We start from the raw sequence: 19,841 nt of genomic DNA, 5'->3' as shown, positions 1-19,841 counted from the left end.
GCGAGGGCCGGGCACCAACGGCGCCCGCGGCCGCGCGCGGCTCCGTTCCCCCGCCGAGCCCCCCCGCCCCTTCCCCCGCGGCGGCCCGTCCCGCGGCACGCGGCCCGTTGTTATGACGACACGGCCGTAAAGCCGCCATCTTGGCGGTGCGGCTCGTTGCGACATGGAGGCCGCGATGGCAACGAGCGCGGGGCCGGCGGGGCTTACGGCAGCCGCGGCCGAGGAGCGGGAGGGGGCGGCGGCCGCGGGCTCCGACCCCGCCGCGCCGTCCGCCGGCCCCGCCGCCTTCCTCCGCCTCCCGGCGCCCTTCAGCGAGGAAGGTAACCGGGCGCGGGGCGGGCGGTGCCGCCGCGACAGGGCCCCGGCCGGAGCCGAGGGGAAAGCGGGGCCCGGGGAGGCGGCGGCGGGGCCCGCGGAGGCCCCTGAGGGGGCCCGGCCCGGTGGAACCGGCGCCTGGGGTGAGGGGTGTGTGTGGGGGTCCTGGCTCTGCCGGTTCCGCCAGCGGGGGTCGGGGGGGGCGGCTGGCTGGCTGGCTGGTTGCCCCTCTGCGCCCCGTCCCTCCTCCGGGCTGCGAGAGCGGAGCCCCCGGGACCGGCCGGGGGTGGTGGGAATCGCCTCGCTCCCCTCCAGAAACCGCCCGGTTGCGGGAGCGAAAACACCCTTCGGCAGCCCCCGCCGCCGGGCCCGTTCTCTCCTGGCGTCGGAGCTCACCGGGACAAGCAGAACCCAGAAGTTTTCGGTGTAAACGCTGCTCGGTAATAGGGGCCGGATTTTCCTAAACCGATGACTGCGTTTTAAATCGTAGATGAAGATGACGTGCATAAGTGCGGTCGCTGCCAGTCGGAGTTCACCTCCTTGGAAGAATTTGTGCAACACAAATTACAAAAGGTCTGCCAGCGAGCTCCAGAAGCTCTCGCTGCTGCATCAGCAGGTCTCCTCAACCAAGAAGTACAAAAGGTGACAGCAGGCTTCTCCTCAAGCCGTGGCTGAAAATAATTAGGATGCAACGGTCTGTTGGGTTGGAGGGGAGAGAACAGAATGCAATGTTTTTAAAGGTAATAAAACTTTTCTGCTAAAATGTTATCTGTTACAGCAGGTCATTCCTTCTGTCGAGGAGTCGATAACTGTTGCTCATATAGTTGTTGAAGCATCTTCAATAGCAGAGGAAATCAGCAACGCATCTGCTATAGTAGGTGAGCTTCGAGACGCTTGCCTTTATACCCCTGCTGGGTTAGGAACTTGTTTACTCGTCCAGTGTCCTCTTCTGTTTGATTTGTGTTGTAGTTGGGTACGTGACACCCCGGTGTTTCTGAGCACTGGGACCTGGGACTGAGCGTTACCTCGAAGGTGTGAGAGAGGCATCCCTAGGCCAGCTTTGCAATTCCCTCCGCGTTAATACAAATCAGATTTAAAATTCCATTCGAGAAGTGTCCATTTTAATATTTATGCTGCAATAATGAGAACTTTGCAGAGACCTATATTCCAGGTTTAGAGTAACTTTCTCCTTCCTTTGGCATGAAATGCTGAAACAGTAAATTGCTCTAGTCGTGTAAAGCTCTCTTCTGTGAAGAACGTAACTGTCTTTGTATCCTTTTCCCAGGTAGTGGGCACATCAAAGAAGTCATTGTTGCAGGAGACCACGTTTTTGAAAACCCAAATGGTCATGTCGATGGGGAAGTCACTGAAGAGCAAGGCAACCCTGAAGATCAGGAGCAGGACATTGCCACAGAACTGATAAAGGTTAAGCTGCTGATTAACAAAGAAGGGCGATATGTATGTGAATTATGCCAGAAGACGTTTAAAACAGTAAGCGTCACTTCTACTGTGTTTGGGTTAGTGAGTTATTTAGGCTAGCTGTTAACCAAGACGTCTCAAGACTCGATAACAGTGTGCTTCTCTACTGCGTGCTACACATTCAAAAGGGAAGTTCTGCTTTCAGAAGGAGTGGTGTTGTTCTTTACAGCTGAAATGTAAAATCTGTAACCATGTGGAGCATCTTCTAAACTGAAATTCTTTCCCTAGGCAAGCATCCTCAAAGCTCACATGATCACGCACAGCAGCAGAAAGGACTATGAATGTAAACTCTGTGGAACTTCCTTCAGGACAAAAGGGTCTCTGATTAGACACCATCGGCGTCACACTGGTAAGACAGTTCTCCAAAATAAGAGTTCCTTGTTGCTGGAGTGTGCTGTGTGTGGTTATACAGCTTACCTTCCAGTGGAATTTATTGCTGCTTTCCATCTTCTGCTGAGCCAAGACCGTGGAGCTCCCCGATGTTTGGGGTGCTGGGAGGCGACGCAAAGTCCTGGGATAAGCACAGTCTGCTCGCTGTAGAAAGCTGAAAGAGTCGTTCTAGCAGTCTGTTGCATAGAGTGAATACTGGCTGTCGTTAGTTTAATACTGTTGTTTCGATTCTTGTTGTTTCCAGATGAAAGACCTTACAAATGCAAGAAATGTGGGAAAAGCTTCCGGGAATCAGGAGCTTTGACTCGGCACCTGAAATCTCTGACACCTTGCACTGAAAAAATCCGCTTCAACATGAACAAAGAAATAGTAGTCAATAAAGATGATTTGCCAACAGGTCAGTGATGCTGTCAATACCTGCCTTGTGTCTGATAAAACCAAGCATGCTCCCGGCACTTGAACTATAAATTCTTTCTCAGTTATGAAAAAAGTATTTCTGTGGTATTCAGTTTATATTTTTTATACAGGAAAAAGTAATTTACAGAGCTAAACTGTTAACCTGAAGCGCATGTAGCCAGGTGTTGGCTGTGAAGAATGTTTGAGAATCTGGTTCAAAGGTGGCTTTAACAGGCACCTCATATTCTGAGACACATTTTGTGTAGGGCACAGCAAATTGGTGAGGGGTGGCAGTACGCCAAGTGATTCATTGTGCTGCTTTTCTTGAAGGATCCTGTAGTTCAAACACGGACACCGTTTCATCAATAGCGAGTGAATCCATTGAGACCTCGCCCGTCATTCATCTTGTCACAGATGCAAAAGGCAACGTTCTTCATGAAGTCCACGTCCAAATGCAGGAACTTCCTGTTGTAGATGCAAAATCCCTGGACCAAGATGTGAGTGTCATTTCTCTTAAACACCCTTCATGTGTTTTATGCAAAGAAGTATTTTGAAGTATTTCACCTCATGAGCAAAATTTTCTTAGGTGCTCAGAATAACTCTGTGTGGTGGAAGTAGATGGTTAATTAGCTTCTCTTTCATCTGAGAACATAGATGGCAAACTCTGCCCTGACCTTGTCTGGCCATCTGCTGCTGCTGCTGAGGCTTAGCAGCATGTGTATAGCATACAGGGGGATGTGTAGGGGTCACCACCATGTACCGGATGATATAGAAGGTGAAAGGGTGGTTTTGTTGACCATTCCCTGCTATGAGACTCTGTGGTAGGAGCAAAGGCTTATCATCCCTTGGACTATATGTTTTCAGAGTACAGATTCACCTCATCTTCCTCCCCAGTTGATCTTTCAACCCTGTATCACAGCATTAGACACCCTAGGAAGACTGACTGTCATAGTAGCAATGTTGCTGTAAAAAAAAAAAAAAAGAGAAAAAAAAAAAAGGCTAACAGTGTTATTTGCTGTACCAGTTACTGGGCTGTTTATTCCTTCAGCAATCGCATCCTGAGGAGCTGCCGTGTGAGGGGGAAGTGAACAGTGAGAATCTGCTGAGGCAGGCCATGAGGAATTCGGGTATTGTGATAGAGAGGGTCACTATGGAGGAAATGCAAAAGCCAGATGAGCATGCTGTGGCTGCTACAGAAGAAATAGAAAATGAAGTGGTGGAAGCAGAAGAGGAGCCGTGTGAGGAACAGTGTATTGAAGTAGAACAAGTGGAGTCGGTATGTTTGTATTCCATAACGAGATTTAATTTTTTAATCTTCTTTGCCTGCACTTGGTTGTGGACAGCACTGTCAGCCTCACCACCCCTCACGCTATCCTCAGCGCATCTCTCCCTGTGCCTGGGTCTTTGTGTCAATTTTTACAGTTACGTTTTTCACGTATGCTTTAAGCGTAGTGTTAGTACGCTTACTGTCTCCTGTTAGCAATATAGATCTCTTTCTTGTCAAAGCTGGAGTATTTAATGGGGAATTTGGTTAGCGATACTTACTGTACACACTAGTACAAAAAATATTTATGTTGTACCATTTTCTTTCCAATAGACAGATGCAGAAAGAACAAATGGGTACAAAAGTTACGTTTGCCCTCACTGTAATGAAGCCTTCAGTGAAGTGAATTCCCTTGAAACACACATCAAAGGTCATTTAGGTAAAGTTCTACTGCTTATGCTGGTGCCTAAATTGTGCCATGTCTTACTATGACCTTAAGGACAGTACAGCTTGCTTTGTTTCAAATTCCTTGCCTTTACATGGCCGTTAGCCATGCAAAATCAACTGATGCTTAATACATTAATATGAAAAGGTTGACTTTGCTTGAGGTCTAGAAGAGAGAGTAAAAGAAATATTTTTTTAAAAAAAGAAGTTTCCATGTTTCAGGGCCTGCTCTGCATCCTTGAAAGTAGAATTTTGTGAAGAGGCCAGTAAAAAGGTTAGCATGGCAGAACAGGTTGATGGGCTGGAACTGCTGCTTGAAAGACATCAAAGGCTGCAAGAGCAACATTTGAGCAGAATTTGCTTATGAATGAGACAAAGCCCATACATGCAGTTGAAAATATAATTTCCCTCCTTCTCCGGGTTAATTTTTTTCCTGAGAATTTTATTACAGCATGAACTAGATACTTGCTGCTGCTGGTTGTCCTGTATCAACCTTGCGTTCTCCCCCTCTCTCTCTAGATTACAAGCCTTTTAAGTGTGAGGAGTGTGGCAAAGAGTTCACAAAAGGCTATCTGCTAAAAAAGCATCAAGAAGTGCACGTGAATGAACGGCGCTTCCGCTGTGGAGAGTGCGGCAAGCTCTACAAGACCATTGCACATGTGAAGGGGCATCGAAGAGTGCATTCTGATGAGCGGCCGTATTCCTGTCCAAAGTGTGGCAAGCGGTACAAGACAAAGGTGCGTCTCCCTGACAACAGGCTTGCCTTCAGATTTTCCCTTCCACAGCCAGGGATTGGGAGAAGTTAGGAGGCTTTGCTCCTGAAAGAACACATGACAGCTCACCTGCCTCTGACATGATCTGAAGCTTCAGAAGGAGCTTTTGTTTTAGTGGGGAAAAGAGGGACAGTCTTAATAAAACTTTCACATCTGTGAAGAAACTGTTCCTTTGTGTGCAGAAAAAATTATGTAATAATAATAAAGACAAGTCTTCATAGTTTCTTACATGAGAAGTCCTCAAAGATGTTGGCTTTTACCCTGGAAGCTAAAATACTGCTTGCTTGAGTTTGTCATTCCCTTCAGCTGCCATTCTCTTGCTTCTCTCTTTGTACAGAATGCCCAGCAAGTTCATTTCCGTACGCATTTAGAGGATAAGCCTTATGTGTGCCAGTACTGCAGTCGGGGCTTTCGGGAAAAGGGCTCGCTGGTCCGCCACATCCGCCATCACACGGGGGAAAAGCCTTTTAAGTGTTACAAGTGCGGGCGAGGGTTTGCAGAGCATGGCACTCTCAACAGGCACTTAAAAACCAAAGGTGAGGTGGCAAAGCTTGTCTGCGTGGGGGTGCGGGGCATGTGTGGTGCTCCAGGATTGGGTTTGGACAAGCTGCTTTTTGGCTGAATGGTAATGGTTTTTTAGAGTGGATCTAACAACCTGCGTCCAAGGCCACTTGTTCATCTGCATCTCAGTTGCATCAGAAGGAGATGCGTTGTATTTTTTTCATCTACATTAATGAATACTTCTATTATGATCTTTCTGACCAAAAATGATGCTGAATGAACAGCCATAAAACAGTTCTAATGTAAAATCTAGATCATCTAAATAAAAATAACCAAACCAGAATTTGCATTAAGAATCTAACTGCAGGAGTGCTGTGGGCTTTCTGGTCCAAACTCTGGCTTAAGTGGTCTCTGCAGCGTCGCCACTGCCCTAAGTGGGGAAGACAGACCCTATACCGTGCAAGAGTCTACCCCGAACTGTGAAGTGGTTCTGTTCCAAGGCTATACACAAAAAGGGAGGAGATTAAGGTTTTCGCAAAGTAATGCCAGGGAGCGCTTGATTTCTGTGTTGGGAAAGAGGTGAGGGAACTGTAAAACTTAGGATGTGGCACATACTGTTATGGTTAAACTTGCCAATTCTGGTGGTTTTTTTGGCATTAAATTCATACTAATCTGGGGGTTTTATGAAATCCTGTAAAAACACAAAATGTGGATGTTCTGCGAGGAAAACGTCTTAAGTAGAGTTAAGTTCTCGCAGATAATCCTGTTTGATCGGATTAGTTGCACCGGACCTGCTGCTCCTTTAGCTCCTAAGCACGGATTTTCAAACTTCTTCAGGTAGTGATGATGATGTATTTAGATTGTAAAGAACAATACAAGTTTACTGGAGGAAAAAAAAGAGTTTCCTAGGTAGATACTGAAATGCAGTGCATAAGCAGAAAAGATACATGACTTAAAATATACCAAAAATCTTACTGTATGTTCTTCACGTATGGCTTTTGAAATCCTGTGTGGTTTTATGCATCTGAATTTAGTTGTGTATTTTTTGAAATTGCACTGGACAGTTGCTCTGCTGGAGGCTTGGTTCTGTTGTCTGGTGTCACGCAGGCCTCTTCTAAGCCATTACTTGGCCGGTTGTGGTGGGATGACTGTTGTCTGACTGCTGGTCGCTTGTCAGCGGCATCCTGTTAAAGGGGTCTCGTTTGTGCTGCGTAGTGTTTTCCAGGCACTCCTGTATTTGGGATGGTTATGAGAAATGTTTTTTCTGGCATTTTTGGAATACCATTCAGGTGGCTGCCTCCTTGCTTTGAAAGAGGTGGAAGAAGTGATCATGTCTGAGGAAAGTCAGTCAGCTGACAATTTAGCTGCAACAGTCATTTCTGAAGATCCTCACACTGTTTTGGTAGAGTTTTCTTCAGTGGTGGCAGACACTCAGGAATACATCATTGAGGTAAGAAGTGGGGCAAACAGCCTTCTCATTCTGAACTTAGCACGGTATTTTGTCAGTAAAAACTGCAGTCGTGCATGTTCCTCGTCTAGGCTTTTGGGAGGAGGTACAATAGGATCTAGCTAACGCTACCCCTGCCTGCATGACCCTAGGAATAAGTAGGATTAATCTTGTTCAGAAGGAGAGCACCTGGAGCCTATTTTACGACCCTTCCAAAGTCCTACGTGTAATGTACGCAGGAAAATGAGAATGCAGGGAAGACTGACAGTAGTTCATCAGAAGGCTGAGACTGAGAACTTCTGACTATACGAGATTTTATGTCCTCACAAACTTGCTTCAGCTTTCCCTCAACTTTTACCTACTCTTTTCTCGCATTTCTATTTAGCTTATTTTGTCCAAAATAATCTCTGTTGTTTTTAACTGGCTGTGGCTGCCAAAAGCAATGAATTACACATTTTGCTTTGTCCCCCTTTGTGACAAAGAACCAGTACGCAGCCGTGCAGAATAACACAGTTCATTTATTGAGTCCATTTAGTGCTGCCATAGTTTTTCTCCAATAGGAGAAGAGTCTGCCAGTTGGCCGAGTCCTGCTGAGAGAGGATGTTCTCTTTCAGTTATTTGTGAGCACTTTGCATTACTTTTAAGTAGCTCTTGATAATGGGATTTGGAGGGAATTTCAGGGAGGAGTTGTCTTTAGAGTAGCTACTGCATCATGGGGGGAACAGAAAGACTTTTGTAAGTGATCTTAGTGCCTCGTATCTTGGTAATAAAAGATTTTTTTGTAATAATCTAAAAAGGGAATCATCATATTTTGTCTTTCAAGACTGCTACAGAAGACATTGAGACCAGCGAAGCTACTGAAATAATTGAGGGAACAAGACATGAGGTAAAGCAGATGCATAAACTATTATTTCGAGGACTCGCTGTAGATGAAATGAATCACTTTTAGTGTCTGAAAGTCATGCTAAATAAACTCAACTTCAAATAATTAATTTACCTACCTCTGTAGATCTGCAGACCTGTCTGTATAAGAACATAGTACCGGTCATACTGTGTTTGACCGAGCTCTGTTAACCCCAGATCCTCTCAGTGATGGCAGCTAGCGACTTCTTGTGGCTTCATACATAAGAGCACAGTTGCCGGCTGAATAGAATTGTACAGTTACACTTCAGCCTTGGGGAAATGATCCTCTTAAGGCATTCCTGAATGCCAGAAAAAACGGTTGCTGCAAAGTCAGAGGCTGGCTAGGTTCCTGAATTGCATTCGGTCAGTTTAAATGTCTGGGCATGCATCGTTAAGATTTTTCTATAAATAGTAGTTTGACTTTCTGTAGGAAGCACCCCGCTGGCAAAAATATCTTCAGCGACATGAGGTGTGACATGTTCTAAGAGTCTGCTGTTCTCAGGGCGATGAGAACTTCAGTGAACAGCTGGTGGAAATTGGAATTAAATGCTGGTTGTTATACTGCCCTGCTGGTCACCAAGCACTGTTTATGGTGATGGTAACTGTCTATACTTCTAACAGAGTACAATACACCAAGAAATAACGTGGCTTCTGTTCTCTTCATGTAGGTTGACAGCCACATTATGAAGGTTGTGCAACAAATAGTAAATCAAGCAAACTCTGGTCACCAGATCATTGTACAGAATGTCACCGTGGCAGAAAACTCTGAAGTAACCACAGATGCTGCGGACACCATCACCATTGCGACCCCCGAAAGCCTCACGGAGCAGGTTGCTATGACGCTGGCTTCCGCCATCGGAGAAGGAGCAGTGCTGACTACGGAGGGTAGCATCGAGACCGAAGAAGCAACGGTGACGATGGTGGCATCTGAGGATATTGAAATAATGGAACATGCAGGAGAGTTTGTGATCGCCTCCGAGGAGGGGGAGGTGGAAGTCCAGACTGTGATTGTGTAATGAACAGCATGCAGCTAGTGACAGATGTTAAATGTAAAACTTACTATTTTTCTCCTATTTGGGGAATTTGATCAGTCCTAAGTTTGCCATTATAATTGTTCAGAGAGCAAGGGAGAGAATGCTTCTATAGGTAAGTGGCTTAACAGGATGGTACAGCCCCACAATGTTTTCTGTTTAAAATGGAAATAACAGTAGTTTAAAACCTCTGCATGGTTATACTGTGGAAGTGACTGATAGGCCGTATTTGACAGTCTTGGCGTTTTGTACAGCTGCCTCAAATAAAGGAAGATCCTTTGCAAAGCATTTACCTCTGACCACAGGACAGTAGTGTTCTGGTATTTAAAAGGATTCAGAAAGTGAAGCAAATACGTAGGGTCTCTTTAAGAGACTACTTAATAGTACGCATTTAAAACGAACCAAGAAAACCAAACCTAAGGAGTTCTGGTGTGCATTCACCACCGCTCAAAAACTTTCATGCCTTTAACCTCACTACTTTAGTCCTCCTAAGGCATGGTACTGCAGTATTTTTCTTTTATTTTATTTTATATCCTGGACAAATAGCCTTATATACTGGTCTATGAAAGAATGCATCATTGTACCCTTGCAATGCCAGACAGGCTACTCTGAGAGCTAGTCTGTTGGTATGTAAAGCCATACTGTATATGATTTTTTTTTTTTTTTTTTAAACCATATACGGATTTTTAATTGCATATTGTACAGATTCGGCATGTAAATAAATACATTTTTAAAAATAAAGTTATTTAAAGTTCTTACTATATTTTTCCAATTTCTGCTCTAACTCAGAAGAATTTCTGAGAAGAGAACAGGGCCACTAACCATAGTGCTTAAAGAAACCCTCACTGCTGGGTGAGTCTAAACATGCTGTTTTTCCCAAAGCGAGCACAAGCCTCTAAAAGCAGCCAGTACAGCTATGCTTTGGAGATCTTTCAAGTGATCCTAAGCTGGAAGGATTTCAGAAGGCCGCTTACATAGCTGCAAGTCTACTTTTGTCCTCTGCTGTTAAGGCAGAGGGTTTTCTTGAGGGACACCGATGACTTGCCTTTCAGCGTTCACCTAGAGAATCCCTGTACAGAGGTGGAAGACCACGTCACTGCTGTGCTTTTGAAGTGGCCTCTTCCGTGACTGCAGGTGGACAGCCCTAGAAACAGCTTCAGCAACTGTAACTTCCCCTGCTGCAAAATGCCCAAAATACTAAGAAACGCCTAAGACGTGGTTGAGCCTCTTGCTGTGAACAGGTATATCGAACAATGCAATAAAGATGAGAAACACCAGAAGGATTAAGTCTAATCTGCCAGGACCTGTACGTCCAAAGCTCAGTATCAAATTTCTGATACTCTTTTCAGGATGCTGAAATTCTGACAAGAAGTCCACCATTTTCATGACTCTAAGGCTGAAATGGCATCTTAATTTGAACGAGCTGAAAATAGGTATCAAGAAAGAGACTTAGCAGGTAAGGAGAAGTAGCACTTGTAGTAGTTTCCTTTCTGAAATTAAGATGCTCCATACTAGTACGAATTTGCAGTAGAACATGGTTTCTGCAGGTTAAGATTCTGCCAGTAATCATGGGGTTTTTCAGCTAAATACCTGCAACATATTGTACTTATTGTTAACGGTAATGGGTTAATAATTTGCCAAACAAAGATAAAAAAGATGATGCTTCCTCAAAGTTCATAGCAGCTCTTTGTTAGCTCTTACCTTGCAAGTGCACACACAGAGAAAAAGATTCACTTCAGTAAGATGGACCAAACTTCCCTCTCCATACCAGCAAATTCACTACTGGTCCCTCAAACAAGGAAACAGAAGACTGAGCTTAAACTTGGAGATCTCACCAAGTGAAGTCTCTTAAATAGTGCTCTGCTGAGGCATCATTAATCAGAATACTGCAGTCAGCTGCGAGTTACTATTTTCCTTCAGGGGAAAAAAAATGTGAATAATTGACAAATAAGTGCCACTTCCACAAGTGTGACATTGCTAGATTCCTGTAAAGTCTCCTGCAGGAAGACCTACTTAAGACATACCAAAGTAACTTAGGAACTCAGTTTGCCTAATATATAGTGGTATATATTATGCAGCGTACAAAACAGTAACCATAAAAAAAGTTCCTTGTGTATGTGTTCCTTAAGTGAACCTAACTCTAGTCCAGCTTGCTTCTGTACTGTCACTGTGTCTGAAAAGACTAACAGGCCACTGTCACAACTGGTACGAGTAGCGTTACAGACAAACTTGGAAGAACTCTAGTTTTTTTTGAAGACTGGTCAGCTTTGTGAAAACAGTTACCAATTACTTAATTGACATACAGTAATCTGTTCACAGAAGTTGTCTGGGGCTTCAAAGCACACTGCTGAAATAAAGTCTTACAAAAAGTTTAAAAATAGACATAGAATAGTATCTTCACATTTTCTTCTTTCTTTCCAACACTGTAGGAGGCTTAAAGATTTCCTTTAAATTCATCCAGACTCCTTTAGAATAAATGTTTTTGTAGACAACTCGTCTGTCATGAGGCTGCAATGCTAGATGGTGGGAACACCCATGTCTTCTGGATTTATACCATTCATTGGAAGTTTGGTTGGTTAAGGCCAAATATAGATTGAAACAGCAGTATGCACCCAGTACAAGTGTGAGAAGAATGACAAAACCAAGCATGAAGACAATCCTAGGAAAAGTCAAGAAAAGGTGCTGCAAAGAAAGAAAATAATAACTTAGTTAAGAAGTTGGGAGCATCAAATCACATGGAGGCATGTGACCGTGGCAACACGCCAGCTGAAATGCACATCCATATGCGCACATAACTGCGCAGCCCCAGAAACAAGGTCACAGCCCTATCCTCCATCCATCCAGCTCAGTGACGGTCCATCCCTGTGACTGAACCTTTGAGTAGAGCAGAGAGATTTCCAGAAATGTATTTCCTCACAAGCCTTGCTAATACGCAAGAGATTTTCTATACCCATCTCTCTCTGAATGTTTGTATTTCATATTGGGGTTTTGCTAGGGTTTTTTTGTTTTGTTTTGTTTTTAATTAAAATCATTAATGCAGATCATCTGAAAACAAACTGCCAAATGAAGAGGCTACAATCTGGTACAACTTCAGGTTTTGCTGACATGATACAGTTGAAGCAGCTCTTTTCTGAGTTAAATTCCAATACTGGGGAGCAGTAATGGTACTGCTCAAACATGAGCAAACATTCCCTGACCAAGATCCCTTTGTAAGAGTCCAAGGCTGAAACATTTGTTGTCTAGGATGAGGAAAGGATAAAGCATTTTCTACTTATCACCTCATTGCCATACTACAGAAAGGGATGAGGGGATTGATATGCAAATGGCTCAAGTGCTAGAGAGACTCAAAGTCACCCTTTGCCTGTATGTGAGAGAAAATATTCAAGTATCTAAATTCCAGGGTAGTAAGGTCCTGCTTTAACATCTCCGTGAAGGTATCTCAAGGATTGTCAACTGTTTCCTAAACGTTACTACAGTAGATGGTCATTGGAATGTAAAGTCATTCTTTATGAACCGGATCTGCTGAGTGAAAGCGGCCTGGAGACAGAAATCCCAAGAACGGGAGAGTGGAATGAAGTGCTGTGAGAAAAATCCCTTATTTTTAAAGTATCATGCAACACCAGTTTTCTAAACTTAATTAGCTGTGTAAAGTTGGTAAAAAAAATGCAGTCTGTCCACATCCTGCCTGTGAGAACAGATGGACTTACAAGATTCCTGAAAGCAAAGACTGACATAAGCCTTTTTATAAGCTAATAACCCAGACAGCATAAACTTACCTGAATGAGAAAGAGAATCTCAACAGCACGCTCTTGTCCTTGGTCATCAATGTAATTCCCATGCATCATATTTGACAGCAGCACCACTTGGATGAGAAATGCTGTGGTGATGATTGCAACAGTTGCAGCCATGGCAGTCAGTGTGAAGAGGTAAAGGAAGAAATACTTTGCATTGAAGGCACCAATGCAGTTGTTGACCCACACACAGTGGTGATCAAAACGATGTACACATATACTGCAGAAACCTGATGAGGAGTGAATGATAAAAGACAGTTCAGTTATTTGTTTTTTAAATAATCAATTTTATTTTTGCACAGATCAGGATAGTTTTTCATCTGAAAAAATCTTGAGAATTATGGTCATGATTTAGCTGATAGCTTTTTAAGCAAATACATTCATTTCAATTGCCCATCATAAAAAAAACCCCAATACTAAAAACAAAAACATGTATCTCATTTCCTCTTTTATTCACCAAAACTGCAGCTCAAAGACTTTGGTTTCTCTGACAGTACTCCCTAGCAAAGCATATGAAAGGTAGAAATTGCAGCTCCCAGCTTTGTTTTAGATGGTAACAGCAAATTCTGCAAGAGAAACACAATATCCTGAACTCGGGTCTTGACAGGAGATAATTTTTCATTTAACTTCTAGATGCTCAAAAGCTTGCCTGTACCTGACCCCAAATGATACCCTCAGAACCGGTAATTTCTGTGAGATGAAAGAGCAGCAAAACAGTTCCATGGATGGGTAAAGGGCAGCTGTAATCTGGCACCCCAGTAAAACAAACCAGTCCTGGGTGCATCGAGCTGGGTAACAGAACGGATGTAGTCTGAACTGCAGTTATTGATGGAGAATTAATTTAGGAAAGTATTACTGTTATGCTTATCAAGGAAGTTAAGATTCTTACTGCAATGTTTTGATCTGGCTGGCTTCTCCATGTTGCATGTAGGACACACAATGCCTTTCTGAAATAATACACCATCATATGCATAAATCTTAACCAATGATGCATGATTTGATTTTGTTATTATACCTGCAAAAGAAACAAGAAAAACAGTAAAAGTAATGGTGTTTGTACCATCTTTTCAAACAGCTACAGCTCACAATCAGCATGAGCTTACCTGGATTGGCCTGGGAGCAGAGAATGAAACAGCCCATGTTCCCAGCCAGCAGCAGGTAGGGCAGCAGCAGGAGGAGGAGGTGGAACTGCAGCTCCCAGCAGTAAACAAACACTTCCCATGTGTATTCCCCATACACTGCAGCTTGCAAGGCTACGTGCAGGACAACAAACAAACAGCTTCTGTAACAGAAAGGGGACAGTCTATTTAATACTCAGCATCCTGATTAACAGGTCAAGTACACTCAGAGGTGATCAGCAAAGACTTTCCAAATGCAAGGAGACACCTCTTTTAGGTTTTCAGGCCAGCATGGATTGCATATTAATAGTGTTTTCTCCATCCAGTGGCTTCTCCTTCTCTTCTTCCCACATACACTCCTTTAAATATGCCAGCTAAATTCACTTCCATTTTGTCATGTCCTTTGCATTTTTTTTCCCAACAGTAGTCAAGTACAAAGCACCCTTAGTGCTGACAAAATATGCCACAGCAATAGGCCACAAAACATTCTGCCAGAAGACATTTGCTGTGTGCTGCTCTGAAAGCAAAGAAATCCCAGTTAAAGGTAATCTTAAAAAAACTGTAATAATATAAGCAGCTGTTATGAAATTAGCGTGGCAGGACGTTAGCAATGGTGAACACCAGTTCCAACCTGTCGGGAGGCTACAGCTTCTGCAAGGCAAGCTGCACAACTGTTTGGTAGGCAGGTTTGTTTGGGATGCATCATACTGAGCAACAACTTTCAGCAGCCTGGCAAACAGATGCTCACATAAGCCACACATTAGGAGAGCAATGTTCACTTACTGCAGTTCTCTGCATTATACATCAGTTTGCTGGACTTTTGTTACGAGTTTTAAGTAACTAGTGATGTTTATTTTACTACAGCGGGAAGTCTGTTGCAGACAAGCTCTCCTCTACTGCTCTCTCCTACACCATTTCTGTGTGTAATCCAGCAGGATCCTGTGGAGTGTCCTCTCAACTGCAGGGCTACAAGAAGATACCCTCAAGTGCTGTGCCACACTGGACTTCTGCATGAACTGAAAAATCTCTTGCTTGAATGAGGTGACGTAGTTGAAGGGTGTGCATGGAGGATCAAGTGCCTCCAGTGCACAGCACAGTCTAGCAATGACAACTACTCTAGGCTCATCAGGTAATTGCTCTGCTGCTGACTGCACATTTGACAGTGTAACCACTCTCTCTTGGGCTGTGTTAACAGCAGAGAATCCGCACAGCAGGCAACAAAACAACTGCAGCACACATTCAACAGCTGTATACAACACACGAAGTGTCTGTCATACTGGAGTTGCTGCCCCCAGAGGAAAAGTATTTAAATTGTTCCCAAAGCATATCCTAAAGCACCAAAGTTTACAGGACACTACAAAATTCACCTTAATACAGCAGACTGCACACTGGCAGCTGTGCAGCTTCCCCTTGAGCCACCTGGACATCCAAGCTGCTGGACTAAGACTAATGGGATTTGAGGGAGAGGACGGGAATCGCTAGCTCTGTCTAAACTCATTCTGCAGCTGCCAGAGAGTCTGTTGTAATTCTCACGTGGATGCAGTCTCCCACCAGCGTGACCAACATCTGTTAGTCACACTGAAAGCTACTGAGCCACATAATCTTTATTTGTCAGTATGTCCAAATATTTCAGGGTACCATCTTCCCAGCAATAAGAAGGAACAGGAAGACAACAGTGTGGCAAACCTTAAAGGCAATCTGTAATCCCTGACAAGCACCCCTAATGAAGAGAGAATATCTAAGGATAATACTGAAAGCTCTGATGGTGGCAGGAGGTCACCTATAGTAACCAGAAATACTAGTAAAAAATAATGTCAAAAGCATAAAAAAAAGTGCAATACCTTGTGTGGAAGAGCCTGTGAAGTGCCTTCTGTGTCACTCTCTGGAGCTGTGTGGGGATTACAAATGACAATACCTGAAGCAAATGAAAATACTGTTATCTGAATTGCACATCGCTTCTGCCTTGTAGAAAGTTCAAATAAAAATACAAGTCACCTAATCCCTCAGTGATATATCTGCAGCCATGTCATTGGGGAGGAAGCTCATCTTCAGGGGTATCTGAGCTCCTAAGAATATAGGCAGGCATGCTGCTGGGGTTTTCAAAACGGGAGTGAGGTTCTATATTCTCAGGAGCCCCATAGGCACAAACAAATGTATCTGGGTTAATGTGTGAAAGTTATAAGCAGCTTATATCGGGTTGTAGACTGGGTAACTGGTTAAGCAAGGGATAGAACTGAGCAATTTCCGAACTACAATATGCTTCATCAGGACATCTGACAGATGCAAGTGGAGATAAGCAAAGGGATAAAGCCTGCTATCCTCCAGAAAAAGGAAGAAACCCCACAACCTAACCAAAAACCAAACCCCACCAAAACCAAAACATCGTTTCTTCAGCTACAGCTATGATCCAGTCTGATAACTCCACGTCTATCTAACTACCGTTTCAAAAACGGCTAGACACAATGAAGAAGAAAACTGCCTGTCTTCATTCAGTGAAATCCTCAGCAATAGTCTGTGACTGCGGAATTGTTTGACTCTGGTGTTGAGAAGATGACAGATCTCTATAGCAACATGCTGCTCCATCAGTGGTGGAGGAATTAGAGCAGCTGAGCCTATTTCTAGCTGACAGGGAAAGAAAATATGCAGTGAGAGCTTCTTGTCTCAGGTGTGAAAGACCAGAAGGCAAAAAGCATATGTAGAGATGAGATGTTAAATATTTTTCTTTTAACTGGTATGCCTCTTATCAGCGGTTCAAGTGATAAGTCTTTTTAAAAAGAGGCTGTGTACTGCAATAGGAAACATAACTAGACAGAAAAGCAACCTGCATGCAATTGCAAAATTCAAATTTAAATTACCTGTACATGTGTTAGTACAGTCTAACATTACATTCAGTATCCATTGTTCCCCCACATACAGTACAGCAATCCCCTGTATTTCAGCCATTCCTTACACCAAAGCAAAAGGCTTTTACAAATATGGTTTCTGCTTGTAGTGATGACGAAAGTAGGAGGGAATGAGAAGACTTGTACAATGCATATAACCATCCCGCACAACTGAACGGCTGGCAGCAAGGAAAACAAGCTGGGGGGTGGAAGCTGACTTGCCACAGAGCTAGAAACAGCTGTGCTCTGTCTGTGCAAGTTAATTACTTCATATTGCTCACAATGAATACTTTAAAGGCTCTTACAGGAGTGCAGTCAAACAATTTCAACAAACTTCCAGGCTTACAGGCTTCATTAATTACAGTCAGAAATGAATTTAAAATACAGTGTCTAGAGAAACTATTTAGGATTACCTATATTTATTTTGCATATACAAGTATCTATTACATTTCTCCAGACAGTGACTTTCTATCACAGCAGTATTTTAACTGCTGATCATTACATATTTCATAGAAGCAGCTATTAAGAAATGTGGGAAAACAATAAATTTCGCTGCAGTGATCTGTGTGTCTATAAAGTAAAATAAAAAGAAAGTATACTACTAGTAATAAAAATTAAAGTCTAAACAGACTCATGTAAACAGTATTAAATACTATTTACAATTTAAATGATAATTCTCTTATCCTTTCCTTTCCAAGAATGCTACACCTTTTTTTTCCTTCTTCATTCAGACACAGCCCAACAGACAGAAAAATAAGCTAGTGCCTTTGCAATTCATTCCCTGTTTTTACAACAAAATGCCAATTCTTAATCCTCTTCTAAAGCTCTTCATTCCTCCCTCTTTCTTAGGAAACAACAGCCTGCAGCATTATTACAGACTCACATTAAAGAAATTCCCCTAAAATATTTGCCACCAGTTACAATTCTCTCCCTGTTTTAATCCTCAAACCTCCCCCCACCTTCTTCCTCTTAATGACAGCAGCAAATACCATAAAATTGCAAATACTTGGGGCCTCATTATTATTTAATTTCTCAAAGCTGACGTGTAATGGTGTCACTGAACAATGTACTTGTAGCATCGCGAGAAGCTCCGTCCTTACTACTACCCTGCGGTGACTGCAGCTGGTCAGACCGGCAGACGCAGAACAGGAGCTGTAAGACGCAAATGGTTTTTTACTACCTGCTTGGGTGGGATTTCATCAGCCGAAAGGAAGCGTATTTCTATTTCCAATCCCAATGAGAGCTTGCCTGAAAGCAGTTGTCAAAATAGGATGAAATACGGAATACACGGTATCATCACTCTAGCCGCATATACGAGCATTTTTTATGGAGGAGAAATACGCTAATTTTAGCATGACAAACTAGGGCAGGCCACCAGAACGGGAGATGATCATCGCTCTGAAAGCTCGGTTCTTTACCTGGCTTGCACCATTGACGCTTCTTGCGAGGCAACTCTCCTTCCTTCCCGTGCAGATGCAGAGTAGAGCAATAGCAGTGAGAACAAAACACAAGTAAATCAAGAAGAGTGTCAGAAAGTCCATCCCGAGTCCTGCAACGTAACAGAAGCCGCTTATTAGTGCCCCTCGGCGCCAGCTCAGCCCTGCAGCAGCGCCCGGGCCTCGCCACGCTTCACACCCTTCACCACATCCCTCAAACGGAGGAGTGAAGCGGCCCCGAGTCCAGCCAGCCCACCCCGACCGCTCCAGGAGAGCACAGGGCTGGTGTCCATGGTGTCTGTCTGTCTGTCTGTCGGGCCCGGCGCCCTCAGACTCACTGACAGGGGACGGAGAGGCTGGGCCTCTGACAGGCCTCGGGGCTCCGGGCCGCAGCGGCTGCCTGCGCGCTGCCCGCGGCCTGCCTGCAACGGGGGACGACCCCGGTCCCGACGCCCTGCCCGACCCCGGGAACCGACGGCGGGACCGAGGACCGGCCCGGGGAGGCCGGTGAAGGCGCCGGGCCAGGGGCCTACGGCCTCCGAACCCCCCGGCCAGGCAGGAACCCGAGGGGACACAGTCGGGGCGTCGAGGGCGACGGTCCCCAGCCCCGAGGGAACAGCGGGCTGGGCGGGAAGACGCTGGCCCCGGCGGGGGGACAACGGGGACCCCGCTCCCCTCAGACACCGGCGGCGGCTGCCCCCGCCCCACTCCGCTCCCGCCCCGCTCCCCGCCGCCCCTCCCCCGAGGCCGGCTAATCGATCGCCGAGCCCCCGCCCCGGGCCGCTCGGGGATCGGCGGCGGCAGGGCCCGGTGCCACCCGGAAGCGGGGGTTGCCCCCGGGCCGGCCCCGTCCTAATCCCGGGAGGGACCCCGATCCACAGCGGCCGGCCCCGGGGACCGGGTAGAGCAGGCCGGCTGACCAGCTCTGCCCCGAGCCCTTCGGAAGGTCCGTTTCCGAGGACCGCGCCTCTCCAGCCGGCTACGGGCAGCCGCCCGGGCCCAGCGGCTCCGGGGACGGGGTGGGCCTTCCCCAGGCTGAGGGGAGCTGGTCGTCGGTGTCGGGATGGGGCTGCCCCTGGGAAACGCACCGGGAAGCGGCTCCAAATCGAGCGAGGAATCAGCCGTCGCCTCCAGTAGGAGCTGGGGAGAGCCGTTCGCTCCGGCCTTCTTCCTTCCTCCGCCGCAGAGAACGGAGATTAAAGCAGTAGAAATAAAAGCGAAATCATTTTTATAAATCCCACAGCTGGGTGTAGAGTTCTTATGGTCCTGGGCAGCTCGTTACCGTATGAGTTGAGCGGAGTTGATGTGCCGTTTTCTTCTGTTTCCAGAGGGTCTGTGTAACTGGCGTGGCGCATCTCGTGTCATTTCTGAGGAACCCGCAAAAACTTCCTTCAGATTTGTTGCCTTTGGTGAAATCTCTAAAGCAAAATTATTTTGTCTTCTACAGGAGCTCTGAGCTTTATGTTCCCTTTTAATAAGGAGCCTCCTCTCACACCATCACGTCCCACGTGCTGTAAGAAGTAGGGCTGAGTTTGCCCCAGTACCCGCAGGGATCTCATCTAGAACCGGGCTGAGGTGGGCTAAGGCCACAGGAGTTAAAAGTCCTGTGCTGGTTCCTTACGCGCTGGCTGTCAACTGAAACCATCCCCGCAGCCGGCGCGGTCCGTGCTC

General features: G+C 45.2%; 2 protein-coding genes across 8 annotated transcripts; one reads left to right on the top strand and one right to left on the bottom strand.

Annotated features, from left to right (window-relative positions):
* Positions 1-20: 20 nt before the first annotated feature.
* E4F1 (E4F transcription factor 1) lies at positions 21-9,231 on the top strand. 5 transcript variants are annotated; one of them, XM_041120212.1, is made up of 14 exons: positions 25-320; positions 806-957; positions 1,094-1,193; positions 1,601-1,806; positions 2,023-2,143; positions 2,429-2,581; positions 2,911-3,077; positions 3,632-3,856; positions 4,178-4,283; positions 4,808-5,025; positions 5,399-5,597; positions 6,852-7,012; positions 7,833-7,895; positions 8,581-9,231. In XM_041120212.1, the coding sequence occupies exons 1-14, from the start codon at positions 164-166 to the stop codon at positions 8,926-8,928; spliced, it is 2,376 nt and encodes a 791-aa protein (XP_040976146.1). In that variant the 5' UTR covers positions 25-163; the 3' UTR covers positions 8,929-9,231. The 5 variants fall into 5 exon arrangements, with proteins under 5 accessions (XP_040976147.1, XP_040976146.1, XP_029857967.1 ...); XM_030002107.2 differs by having other exon boundaries at positions 3,629-3,856; positions 7,807-7,895; positions 8,581-8,813; XM_030002106.2 differs by having other exon boundaries at positions 31-320; positions 1,097-1,193; positions 3,629-3,856.
* ZDHHC4 (zinc finger DHHC-type palmitoyltransferase 4) lies at positions 3,862-19,841 on the bottom strand. 3 transcript variants are annotated; one of them, XM_030002133.2, is made up of 7 exons: positions 19,259-19,841; positions 18,153-18,283; positions 15,694-15,767; positions 13,838-14,016; positions 13,624-13,749; positions 12,720-12,964; positions 9,686-11,625 (listed from the first exon to the last, which is right to left on the bottom strand). In XM_030002133.2, the coding sequence occupies exons 2-7, from the start codon at positions 18,273-18,275 to the stop codon at positions 11,341-11,343; spliced, it is 1,032 nt and encodes a 343-aa protein (XP_029857993.1). In that variant the 5' UTR covers positions 18,276-18,283; positions 19,259-19,841; the 3' UTR covers positions 9,686-11,340. The 3 variants fall into 3 exon arrangements, with proteins under 3 accessions (XP_029857996.1, XP_029857993.1, XP_029857992.1); XM_030002132.1 differs by lacking the exon at positions 19,259-19,841 and adding an exon at positions 18,509-18,613; XM_030002136.2 differs by lacking the exons at positions 9,686-11,625; positions 19,259-19,841 and adding an exon at positions 3,862-4,619 and having other exon boundaries at positions 18,153-18,909.

Source organism: Aquila chrysaetos, chromosome 25 (assembly GCF_900496995.4).
Source record: "Aquila chrysaetos chrysaetos chromosome 25, bAquChr1.4, whole genome shotgun sequence".
In the NCBI taxonomy this organism is placed as follows: Eukaryota; Metazoa; Chordata; class Aves; order Accipitriformes; family Accipitridae; genus Aquila; species Aquila chrysaetos.
Note: the sequence above shows the minus strand (reverse complement) of the source record. Positions and strands in the feature narration are given on the sequence as shown.

Coding starts and splice junctions, on each gene's coding strand:
- E4F1 (XM_030002105.2), top strand. CDS start 164: ATGGAGGCCGCGATGGCAACGAGCGCGGGGCCGGCGGGGCTTACGGCA. Junction 2,144..2,428: donor ACACCATCGGCGTCACACTG/GTAAGACAGTTC, acceptor TGTTGTTTCCAG/ATGAAAGACCTTACAAATGC. Junction 7,896..8,580: donor TTGAGGGAACAAGACATGAG/GTAAAGCAGATG, acceptor CTCTTCATGTAG/GTTGACAGCCACATTATGAA.
- ZDHHC4 (XM_030002133.2), bottom strand. CDS start 18,275: ATGGACTTTCTGACACTCTTCTTGATTTACTTGTGTTTTGTTCTCACT. Junction 12,965..13,623: donor AGCCAGATCAAAACATTGCA/GTAAGAATCTTA, acceptor ACTCCTCATCAG/GTTTCTGCAGTATATGTGTA. Junction 11,626..12,719: donor AGATTCTCTTTCTCATTCAG/GTAAGTTTATGC, acceptor CTTTCTTTGCAG/CACCTTTTCTTGACTTTTCC.